Source organism: Physella acuta, unplaced genomic scaffold, assembly GCF_028476545.2.
Source record: "Physella acuta isolate Inbredline_101_S28 unplaced genomic scaffold, ASM2847654v3 ptg000320l, whole genome shotgun sequence".
Lineage (NCBI taxonomy): Eukaryota > Metazoa > Mollusca > Gastropoda > Physidae > Physella > Physella acuta.
Genome location: NW_026731839.1, coordinates 401,044 through 414,216, shown reverse-complemented (window position 1 = coordinate 414,216; position 13,173 = coordinate 401,044). Strand labels below are relative to the sequence as shown.

Sequence of the window (13,173 nt, the reverse complement as noted above, 5' to 3'; positions counted from 1 at the left end):
TTTTTATCAGGTCTAGTACTCAAAATGACTAAATGTCTATATTTTGTCTAATTTTCTTCTATCAGCTCAAAGTGACGAAATGCATTTGGTCCAATTTTTCTATAAAGTATCGAGTTCGTTGTGGGTTAATTTCTATATTTTATGTACAAGGCTGTCCTCAATTTCTCTATTCTGTCTATAAGACTTGAAGCTAAATTTCACCGGGGTCTGTATTTAGTCTACCTGTTCTGCACCTTGAAGAGACATTTTGTTTTCGTTTTGGACTGTTCACATGTACATACATCGCTATTTTACAGTATAAACAAAACTATTTTCTAAAGATCTCAATCGATTTGACCGCTACAATACATATCCCCCCCCCTCCCGTGAAAGCTCACTTGAAGAGTAGGCTTTCTCCAGCCAACCCTTTAAGTCAGGGGTCTCCAAACTTTTCAGTCCGAGGGCCGCATTAACTATTAAATTTTAGTTCGGGGGCCAGTTTCTTCCAGACATGTCTTTGATTTTTCTGGGCAAAGTTCCTCAGCCATTACCAACAAACGATTTTTCCTTGGACAAAAAGATCTCCGCGGGCCGGATGAGAGGATTTCGCGGGCCGCATGCGGCCCGCGGGCCGTAGTTTGGAGACCCCTGCTTTAAGTGAAAGTTATACCCTGTTGACGGCAAGCTTTGTTAAAGAGTTACCCAGGCACGACCTAACGATTGACATGGACTTCTCTATGTCTCTTGATGTAATCTAATCAGCCGTCCCGCCTTGATCTCACCCCCTTCCCAGCGTCACGTGATACTGAAAAGTTTCACCAATCTACTTAGTAAACTACTTGCCGCGTACACATAATTATATATATATATATATATATATATATATATATATATATATATATATATATATATATATATATATATATATATAAAAATATATATATAAATATATATATAAATATATATATATATATATATATATATATGTAACTGGGGTAGGCCTAACTACCAGTTACAAATGATAACGAACGAGAAGCCGCGACGCAGTATGAAATCTGACGCAACCATAACAGGTGGCTTATTGGTTCGGTCTGATAACAATCTCAAAGCCAACGCGTGCTATTTTGGGAAACGGTACGAGAAGTTTCAGACGAGCTGTCAACTTTGATGGATGGGACGCAGATGTTTTAGTGAATCGGACGGTACGTCAGAAACTGCGACATTAGTATTCGGATACATCGATTACAAGTATCGATTACGGAAATGGAGACAAGTACGACTACGATTTCAAGGCATAAATAGGAGGGGACGGCAGAACTCGTTCTCTTCTCTTCCCGTTTCGAGGCTCTTGCCTCTTGCATCGCTCGCTTAGATCAGTCAGTCTGTGTGACTATGTCAAGTCGGTTACAGAACGGGTTAGCCGTATTGTGTTAAGAAGGATTATAGACATGTGGATTCAGTTATATAAAGCCTAGTGAAGGACTGTTAGGGGTCAGTTGATTCAGACTATTATTGAGAAGCATTCCTGTTGATTTATTGTGTTATTATGAAGCATTTCTTGATTCATGTAATAAAGGATCAATAGCGAACCTGCATCTTGAGTATCTATACTGTGGTCAATGTTGTCTAGAATGAGTGGTTAAACTCGTTAACACGTGGCACTACAGGCAATTAGGTCTCATTACATGTGGCGTTGCGAGCATGGTAACTGTTGGCTCGTTACAATTGGCGTTGTCGGCAGGATAAATGTTCGCTCGTCACAATTGGCGCTGCGATCAGGGTGAATTCAACTAGACTTGCCGTTTAAGGCACCTATAGTCAACCTTGTGCATAACTGTGTTTAGTGTGTGTGTGAATTCGAACATTCAGGAACTGTGAAAATTGAGGAACGAGGAAAAATTTTTCATACACACACGGTAAGAAAGAACTCTTTTTTTTAGTACTTAAGGAAGAAAATGTCTACTCTGGACGAGAAGCAGACCCATATAGTGGTCCTACCCAGAGAGTCCCATATTAACAAATTTTACGGGGACGGAGATCCAACTTTAACCAACAGGTTCAGTGAAGAGGTCAAAGCGGCCTGGGCCTCGAGACATATGTCACCAGAGGAAAGATTAAGACTGCTGATGGGCAGTATAGGTGAAACGGTTAGGGCAGAGGTTAAGTGCCACGATAGGACCGTCCAATCAGATCCAGATAAGGTGCTGGATCTGATTATGGAGACCTTTGGGGAGAGACGGTCGGGAGTGCAACTGCTATCGGGATTCGTGGGCTTAAAGCAGAGAATGGCGGAGAGTGTGATGGAGTACTCACACAGGATGAACAGGGCCTTTGATTTGGTAAAGGGCAAATCACCGGACATTGATGTACGCCTACTGAGGGACCATTTCATCGAGGGGCTAGCAACCCCGATCTTAAGGAGAGAGTTGAAAGAGGAGGTCCACAGGGACCAGCAGTTGACCTTCCTTCAGGTCAGGAACTCAGCGATCCGCAGGTCCGAGGATGAGGACCAATCGAACTGTTCGGTGGACAAAGTCTCTGTGCCTGAACAGAGACAATCCCCACCCACAGGGGCCGACACGATGGAGACCATGATGGCTCAACTGTTGGCCCACCTAGAGAAGGTTGACCAACGCTTGAAGTGGTTGGAAAGCAGGTCAACAGCTGAGAATCAGGAAAAGAACGGTACAAAACAGGGACGGGTTGGACGGCCGCGTCCTGCCAAGCCATCACTCCAATGGACGGCAGACGGTCGACCAATTTGTTTGTCCTGTTCACAACCCGGACATATGGCACGGTATTGTCCGGTGAAACGATCGCCCTCTGTAAGGCAGGTCAAGGCTACAGAGCGGCGAGGTTATGGCGTAAGAAACAAAAGGAAACAAACAATGAAAGAGTCTCAAACAAGACTCGAAGGGCAATTATCAGATAGTGGAAAAATGAACTGTGAAATGAACTTGAATGTTGAAAAGTTTCAAGTGAACAATTTGTTGGCTAAGAAAAATGATGATAAGGAAGAAATTGGTAGACTTAAGAATGAGATCTCAATGTTAACCAGGAAACTGGATAGGGAAAGTTCATGCAAATTAAAAGCACAGGAGAAATGTTCATCTTTAGAGCGTCTGTTATCGGAAGAAGTAAATAAAAATAGTAGACAACAGAACAGTGTTGGCAAACTAGAAAAATTATCCGATATTGAAAAAGAACTTCAAATTACAGCAAGGCTGGGATCCATCGAACAGCGATGGGCAGCAGAATTGGCACTCGTTGACCTAGAGAGAAAACATCGCCCGGGGCGGTCCAATGGCAATGCGGACGCCTTATCAAGGAATCCTTACGAGAGACCGGGCGATGAGGAAGAAACACTGACAGGAATATGTGAGGTCAGAGCGTCAACAGATATCCCTCATGGGGTACAAGTGATGCAGAACGGGCAGACCGGGGTGGAGCACATATCCACAGAGCCCGAACATATGGACAATAGTGATTTTAATTGCCTTAATCACCAAAAGATAAGAGATGCCCAGAGAACGGATAGTGGCTTACAACCGCTATTGAAATACGTCCAGGAACAAAAATTCCCAGGAAGAAGGGAAAGAGAACAATTTGGTCGAGAAACAAAGAAAATACTGAGTCAGTGGGACCGTCTCAGTATAGAGGATGGTGTTCTCATACGGAGAATTCATGACCAAATTGATGGGACAATACACCAGGTGGTGGTGCCTGGACAGTTAAGAGAAGAAGTGCTAAGGTTGGCACATGACAGGGCAGGACACCAGGGTCAGGACAGGACGCACAAAATATTACGACGGAGGTGTTACTGGCCCAATATGGAAATGGAGGTCAAACGCCATTGTGAGGCTTGTGTGAGGTGCCAGCATGCGAAAATGCCAGTTGTCAAAATGAGACAGCCATCGGGACACCTATTAGCGACAAAACCACTAGAGATTGTGGCTATGGACTTTACGTCGTTGGAGCAATCATCGGATGGGACGGAACATGTGTTGGTAATGACTGATGTTTTCACCAAATGGACTGTGGCGGTGCCCACACGAGATCAGACTGCCAAAACAGTGGCAAAGGTCTTAATAGAACATTGGTTCATCAAATATGGCATACCAAGACAATTACACTCTGACCAAGGAAGGGCTTTCGAGTCAGAAGTAATTAACCAACTGTGCAGCCACTACGGGATCAACAAATCTAGAACAACCACATTTAATCCGAAAGGAAACGGACAGTGTGAACGGTTCAACCGCAGCATGCATGATTTGCTGCGTACGCTAGAACCTGAACAGAAAAAACGTTGGCCTGATTTTCTCCCAGAGTTGGTATATCTATACAACTGCACACCCCATGCCACAACCGGCTTTGCGCCATACATGTTGCTGTTCGGACGGGAGGCTCGACTCCCTCTTGATTTGTTCCTAGGAAAAAGGGAGAGTATGACTGGCTCATACACCGCACTGGAATATGTGAATGAACACATGAGAAGAATTAGAGAAATGTACAGGGTAGTACAGGAAAGACTAGAACATGAAGCACGGCGAAGGGAACCGCCGGTACAGACAAAGGACCCGCCACTCAAACTGAATGACAGGGTATTACTGCGTAGTCACCCGTTAGGCAGAAACAAAATCCACGATCTCTGGGGACAGGAGATATGGCAAGTCGTGGAGATGCCTAAAGCAGCAGGTGGCCCCTTTAAGATAAGACCCATCGATCACGCCAAACCGGATCGGTGGGCGAATATTGCTCAATTAAAGAAATATTGGAATAGGCAAGAAGAGCAGTTACACACAGAGAAACCCAAGACAATTAGGGAACCGGAAGTTATAACGGAAAGTCACATACCCATTCCGGAACCATATCACCATCAACAGAACAACCGCGATACGCAAGGGGAGGATACCGGCAACAATGAGGATCCCGGTCCCTCCAGAAGCAGAGAGACAGTAGACCATCAGATAAGTGGTCCGCGGAGAAGTTTAAGGAACAGAAGGAATACGAAATTTTTTGTCAGCAACCATCAATTCTTTCATGGTCGCGCTGGTATGAAAACAGACTGTTCAAAGAGCTATAGAAGTGAACTGGTGAAGGCACCAAATGGAAAGGGTGGATGTGAATTCTAGAACTGTTTTGTGTCTCAGGAAGATGATGTAGACACAGTTGATATGTGAAATAGGTATAACTGTCAATCGTATACGAATGGAACGTCGTGGACAGTGAGTGGAACAATACATTTTTTTACGATGATGCGATGGACATTTAGGAAGTGCACCTGCCAGGCGTTGTTTGTGGTTGAAAACACACAAAAAAGCAGGGGTGGATGTAACTGGGGTAGGCCTAACTACCAGTTACAAATGATAACGAACGAGAAGCCGCGACGCAGTATGAAATCTGACGCAACCATAACAGGTGGCTTATTGGTTCGGTCTGATAACAATCTCAAAGCCAACGCGTGCTATTTTGGGAAACGGTACGAGAAGTTTCAGACGAGCTGTCAACTTTGATGGATGGGACGCAGATGTTTTAGTGAATCGGACGGTACGTCAGAAACTGCGACATTAGTATTCGGATACATCGATTACAAGTATCGATTACGGAAATGGAGACAAGTACGACTACGATTTCAAGGCATAAATAGGAGGGGACGGCAGAACTCGTTCTCTTCTCTTCCCGTTTCGAGGCTCTTGCCTCTTGCATCGCTCGCTTAGATCAGTCAGTCTGTGTGACTATGTCAAGTCGGTTACAGAACGGGTTAGCCGTATTGTGTTAAGAAGGATTATAGACATGTGGATTCAGTTATATAAAGCCTAGTGAAGGACTGTTAGGGGTCAGTTGATTCAGACTATTATTGAGAAGCATTCCTGTTGATTTATTGTGTTATTATGAAGCATTTCTTGATTCATGTAATAAAGGATCAATAGCGAACCTGCATCTTGAGTATCTATACTGTGGTCAATGTTGTCTAGAATGAGTGGTTAAACTCGTTAACACGTGGCACTACAGGCAATTAGGTCTCATTACATGTGGCGTTGCGAGCATGGTAACTGTTGGCTCGTTACAATTGGCGTTGTCGGCAGGATAAATGTTCGCTCGTCACATATATATATATATATATATATATATATATATATATATATATATATATATATATATATATATATATATATATATATATATATATATATATATGTATATATGTATATATATAGACTGTTATATTTTTGGAAGTTCTACCAATCAGGGACTAGACTTAAATAACAACGGAAGCTGTGCGGTCGACTTTAAACCTGTTCAGTGGTATCGAGAATCGATGTCTTTCTGATTAGAACATACGCATTCTTGTTCTATAGGGGGAGAAAAAAAATCTCAGGTTAAATCGGTCATGTTCGATTTTTAAAGTTCAAATATCGATATTGAGTCTGACGTATCGGTACTTAAAAACACGAGTCGTGTTGGTTAGATCTCTTGTAGATTGTTTCAGGGATCCGGTGTTTGATTGTAGATTGTTTCAGTGATTTTGTGTTTGATTGTAGATTGTTTCAGTGATTTTGTGTTTGATTGTAGATTGTTTCAGTGATTTTGTGTTTGATTGTAGATTGTTTCAGTGATTTTGTGTTTGATTGTAGATTGTTTCAGTGATTTTGTGTTTGATTGTAGATTGTTTCAGTGATTTAGTGTTTGATTGTAGATTGTTTCAGTGATTTTGTGTTTGATCGTAGATTGTTTAAGTGATTTTGTGTTTGATCGTAGATTGTTTAAGTGATTTTGTGTTTGATTGTTGATTGTTTCAGTGATTTTGTGTTTGATTGTAGATTGTTTCAGAGATCTCATGTTGATTGTAGATTGTTTCAGTGATTGGGTGTGACATTGTAGATTGTTTCAGGGATCGGGTGTGACATTGTAGATTGTTTCAGTGATTTTGTGTTTGATTGTAGATTGTTTCAGAGATCTGGTGATTGATTGCAGATTTTTGTAGGGATCTAATTTGTAGATTGTTGCCTGGATTTGTTTCATAGATTGTTATATTTTTTAGTTGTATAAATTGTAGATTGTTGACTCGTGGTCTTATAAATTACTGTATGGATTGGTTGTATAGATTGTCGATTGTTGTATGGATTTTACCTGTTTGTGGCTTCGAAAACTAAAAATCTTGCTTTGTTTTCTTATAATTTCCCGTGTAAAATTACATATCAACAAAGGATTACTTTAGAAAATTCTGCCTAATTCTTCAAAACATTACGCTAAGAAAACACGAATCTGTTCTGTATTTTCAATCTAGTTTGATTCTTTTACTGGGTATTGTCAGCTTCCTTTTAGTACTGCACTATTGTTTTTTTCAGTTAAATCTTATTCGGATGCATTTTATTTTTAATCTAGATTTAGTTATATTTTTTTTATTATTACTGTAGTTTATTTTTTTGTATATTTTATAATACCCGTTCTATATAAGAAAACTATATATATATATATATATATATATATAAATATATATATATATATATATATATATATATATATATATATATATATAATATAGTATAATATAGTGGAATGAAGGAACAAAAAACCCATGAACGACAAGCCTCCCAGTGTGATGTAAGATCGATGTTTTCACACTGGCGATTTGATTAAGAAACTCGATTAAAGCTATCGGTTTTCCCCCCATGGAACCGTCAGCTCAAACAAATCAAAACAATTAAACGATCAACTTCGGACTTAGTCGAGTGGCCTTCGACATCTGGACGCGTGTTCTAATCAGGCTGGGAGGGAGGGGGGGGGAGTGGGGAAAGAGTGGGGATGGAGGAACTAACGGCTCGTAGGTTCGCGTGATTGTGGCACTCTCAGCACGTGCGCCAGCTGTTGTTAGGGAGTGTATGCTACTCACGCGCCTGATTTGCTATCTGATCCAAGTTATTAACTAGCACGATACCGCTGTGTTTTGTTGCTCATTGTTTCGTTTAAGCTGTTCGTGTTTCTTTTATGCGGCAATCTGTTATTTAAATCTACCTAAATGTTGACTTAACGGCATGTATTTTTATTGGTCATAAAGAGTAAGAATATAATTTACTTTTATAATTCAATGCAATATATATATATATATATATATATATATATATATATATATATATATATATATATATATATATATATATATATATATATATATATATATATATATATGTATATATATATATAATCTTGAGTATAAAAGTATGGTTAGGAACCAACGTAATTGTTTGGTAGTCTAGAGCATTTTGGTTTAAGCTAGTGATATTTAGAATTTTTATTAAATTTAGGTTAAGAAAAGAAATCGTTAAATAACTGGTAGTTTATAAAGGTGTCAATTAATAACTTTAAAATAATAATCATTAAAAAAGTTTTAAAAAACCCACGTTTTCTGATTGAACTAAAAAGTAGAAAATAAATACTATACATCACAATAATGCAAGCGATCACTCTACTATAAGCGATGAAAAACGTGGGGCGCCGAAGTAAAAGTTATATTACTATTGATTAGATAATACTATTGACTTTTATTAGGGAGCTTGTAGAGAGTCAACAGTATTAGAAACTGTAAGAAAATCACGGCGCCCCACGTTTTTGATAGCTTATAGTAGAGTGATCGCTTGCATTATTGTGATGTATAGTATTTATTTTCTACTTTTTAGTTCAATCAGAAAACGTGGGTTTTTTAAAACTTTTTTAATGATTATTATTTTCTACTTTTTAGTGTTTGTCTGTTTGTTTGCATGTAAATCTTGCTATCGATTTTATCTTTTCACTTTTTTTTTGGGTAAACGAAGACAACTCGTAAAAAGACAACTCGTAAAAAGACAACTCGTAAAAAACACGTTGTGTGAATACGTTACTGACTAGAACACATAGATTTGAACCCGTGTCGAGTGGGATAGCAATCGTGTGCCCAACCACTCGACCATATCGTCTCCCCCATACTGGCCACCAGTTGTTACGTTATGGTTGTTTGTACACAAACACAGCGTGACAACTACTCAGTAAGCAAAAAGAGGGGGAGTGCCGAACCTTGTTTTCATCAAATTACAGTTACTGGGTAATGTCCCTTTTCCCCCACGTTTTTTGGTACAATTATATAGCGGTCTAAAATGATCAATAAAATGTTTCCATGGATTAATTTAGTAATAAAAACAATAGAATATTCAATTGTTATCCAAAACAAAGCTTCCCTGAAAATTTCAGCGCGCTAGCTAACTGGGAAGTGCCAGAAATTTCGATCGCAAGATTGGATTGGAAAGACAAACAAACACACAGAGAAAGCAAGTTAAAGAAAACGTGGGAAAATAAGTAGGCCTACTTTGATGTGGAATGTTGGTGGAATAAACATTCTTAACCAACGGGTGTGTTGTAGACATCCGGGTTACTATATAGTGTGTGAACGAATGTCGCGATACTAAGAACCCCATTCACATGTATAGCCAGCGGGATAGATTTGTTACACATGTAATTTCTTCTGGGTTGTAAGCGTTTCGGTTTCCAAGAGAGTGCTTTTCCCCTTAGAAGGAAGTGATTCCTGCTGTGGTTCATTCGAGAAGTAATATATCAAAATTGTGTCTAGGAATTTTTCAAACCTGATTTTTTTCATTACAGTGTTAATTAAAAAAAAAAAATGATTTATTAAAATATTAAAATAATTAATTAGTGAAAGGAATATTTAAGCTTCACAACGCCAGTGTCAGTGTTTAAAAGTGCTACATTATATACTGGAGTGTTCGGTGTTTTGATCATTGACGGAGCACCAACATGGGAAACAAACTACGGAAATTTCGCGACTCCATTCTGAATCCAGACGGAGCCTGTTCCCAGACCGACTCTCCTAGAGACGAGACCTACAAAACCCTAGAGGATGTCTCACGGGATTCTCCGGCACCGAACGCCCACTCGGATGCCGGTATCGGATTAACGCACGGTTCCGAACAGTCGGATAATCTCCCGGCAGACGGATCGGGTTCCCGGAATACATTCCACAGCACCGCGTCCCGGGGGGAGGATTGTGTGCAGCCCGTGACGGGCGCCGGTAGTAACGTGACAGGACCCACCCACACGGGGGAGTCGGGTGTCGTCACAACCTCGGGTGCGGTGTCCGTTACCGACGTGCGAACTGCTGTAGGGGACGGGACGGTGAGCGCTGTCCCTAGCGCGGACACTGCTGGTGCTAGTTCTGTGACCGCCGGCCCCAGCGTGGATGCTGCTGACCCTAGCGCCATGACCAACAATGTATCGGATGTACAGGAGACCCCCAAGCCCTCCAACAAATCGGTAAGATCTCTCTCTCTCTCTCTCTCTCTCTCTTCATGTACTGTCTTCCTAGTCTATACACCAACTACCTCGGCACTGTTTATTTATCAGAGCTCAACCAAAACTATATATCATTGCTTGCTGTCGTTATTATAAATGTACCTCTCACTTTAATGTTAACTTTAAACCCATCTTCAACTCTACATTTAACGTCTATTCCTGACACTGCTGCGTTATGGCTAAACCAACATTACCAATTAGTTGTATCGTTTTTTGGATCGCTATTTTATCCTAAGCTTTGCCTGTAGCCTAAACTATTTTAGAGCTATAGCCCTGCGGTATGGTGGAATGATAGTGTGGTGAATTGGGGTGAGGGGGGGGGATGGGGAATCTGATTTAATTAGAGGACTCAGAGATAAAAAAACCGGATAAAATGTGGAGAAATCCACAATTTTAAGAAGAAAAATCATTCACTTTTTTTTAACGTGTAGAAACTTTGTTACCTAAAGTTTTAGAACCAGCGTAAAAGAAAACACACGGCTGTGGGCTTTGCACGACAAACATCCCGTGTTTATCACAAAATATTTTCTATGGATCATTCAACAGTTCCTAGAACACTGGTTCTTAACCTGGGTTCGAACTAACTCCAGTGTTTCAGTGAGTCAGTCTCAGGGGTTCGGCTTGATAAGATTTTGTCAGTGCGGACGATAGCACTATTAAGAAGTGTTCGATGAATGCGCATTTGAAACTGGTGGGGGGTTCGGTACCCCCAAAAAGGTTAAGAACCACTGTTCTAGAACTATATCAACAGCTCCGTGTATTGATTGATCTAACGAAAAGATAAACCGCAGTTTTTTTTCGGGCGAATCTAGTGTTAAACAAGCTGAATTTTTCAAGACACTTGCTTGGTTTAATGAGATTACACTTACCCTGCTAATGATTACATTGTGCCCGCCGGGTGCGACACTCGAGGATAATGCTCGTCTCACGGAATAAAGCATTGCATTCATTCAATCAATATCAAATTCACGCAGGGACGAAACCATTTTTTTTTCTATCTCACTTTTAGACCTTGAATTAGTGTTATTTACTGCGGAGAGGGAAATTTATTTGAAAAAAAAAAAGCAACTTGAAAACTCGATATAGCCTTTAATATCACCCCCCCCCCCCGGGGTGTCTCATACTCCCATCACCCTCGTTGTTACAAAATAAATACCTGAAGAACACAATTACATCATTTCACCATTAGTCCCTCCCCACGGGTCGGACAATCAACGGCATTCACCGGCTGAGTGGGGAATGAAAGGGTAACACGGGTAGATATTGCATGAGCTCGATTTTGTTTTTTTACTTTAGCAACCCCCCCCCCCCCCAAACTCGGGTTAGATATCCTTATATATATATATATATATATATATATATATATATATATATATATATATATATATATATATATATATATATATATATATATATATATATATATATATATATATATATATATATATATATATATTGGTTCTTGTTGCATCATTGACTTAAAACACAGACATACTCATGACTTGGAAATTCGTGACTTGCTCACGTTTTCCATCACTACCCACCTGTTCCTCCTCCACTCCCCCCTCACAATACACTGTGGTGGAATTGACATGCAAATTTGATCCCAGTAGATGCCCCGCGTTCGCGTGCTGTAAGAGAATAGAGGGTATGTCGTGTTTGGCTGAGTCGAAGAAATGTCGTGTTTTACATGTGTCACAGTCATGTCGTATTTCACGTGTGTCACAATCATGTCGTATTTCACGTGTGTCACAATCGTGTCGTATTTCACGTGTGTCACAATCATGTCGTATTTCACGTGTGTCACAATCATGTCGTATTTCACGTGTGTCACAATCATGTCGTATTTCACGTGTGTCACAATCATGTCGTATTTCACGTGTGTCACAATCATGTCGTATTTCACGTGTGTCACAATCGTGTCGTATTTCACGTGTGTCACAATCGTGTCGTATTTCACGTGTGTCACAATCATGTCGTATTTCACGTGTGTCACAATCATGTCGTATGTCACGTGTGTCACAATCATGTCGTATTTCACGTGTGTCACAATCATGTCGTATGTCACGTGTGTCACAATCATGTCGTATGTCACGTGTGTCACAATCATGTCGTATTTCACGTGTGTCACAATCATGTCGTATTTCACGTGTGTCACAATCATGTCGTATGTCACGTGTGTCACAATCGTGTCGTATGTCACGTGTGTCACAATCATGTCGTATTTCACGTGTGTCACAATCATGTCGTATTTCACGTGTGTCACAATCATGTCGTATGTCACGTGTGTCACAATCATGTCGTATGTCACGTGTGTCACAATCATGTCGTATGTCACGTGTGTCACAATCATGTCGTATGTCACGTGTGTCACAATCGTGTCGTATGTCACGTGTGTCACAATCATGTCGTATTTCACGTGTGTCACAATCATGTCGTATTTCACGTGTGTCACAATCATGTCGTATTTCACGTGTGTCACAATCATGTCGTATTTCACGTGTGTCACAATCATGTCGTATGTCACGTGTGTCACAATCATGTCGTATTTCACGTGTGTCACAATCATGTCGTATGTCACGTGTGTCACAATCATGTCGTATTTCACGTGTGTCACAATCATGTCGTATTTCACGTGTGTCACAATCATGTCGTATTTCACGTGTGTCACAATCATGTCGTATGTCACGTGTGTCACAATCGTGTCGTATTTCACGTGTGTCACAATCATGTCGTATTTCACGTGTGTCACAATCATGTCGTATGTCACGTGTGTCACAATCATGTCACGTTTTACGTGTGTCCAAGTGATGACACGTTTTACGTGTGTCACGTTTTATTTGTCACAATGAT

The 13,173-nt window shown here is 40.4% G+C and overlaps 1 protein-coding gene across 2 annotated transcripts in view; it reads left to right on the top strand.

Annotated features, from left to right (window-relative positions):
• LOC131940515 (cAMP-dependent protein kinase regulatory subunit) overlaps window positions 1-13,173 on the top strand; it is a 197,467-nt gene that overhangs the window by 49,364 nt on the left and 134,930 nt on the right. The window contains exon 1 of one of the 2 annotated variants that reach the window (XM_059299178.1): window positions 10,207-10,281. The exons of the other annotated variant lie outside the window; for it this stretch is intronic. Coding sequence (XP_059155161.1) covers window positions 10,228-10,281 — 54 coding nt within the window. The 5' untranslated portion in view covers window positions 10,207-10,227. Of the gene's footprint in view, window positions 1-10,206; window positions 10,282-13,173 lie in introns of those variants that run through there. 2 annotated transcript variants of the gene reach the window in all.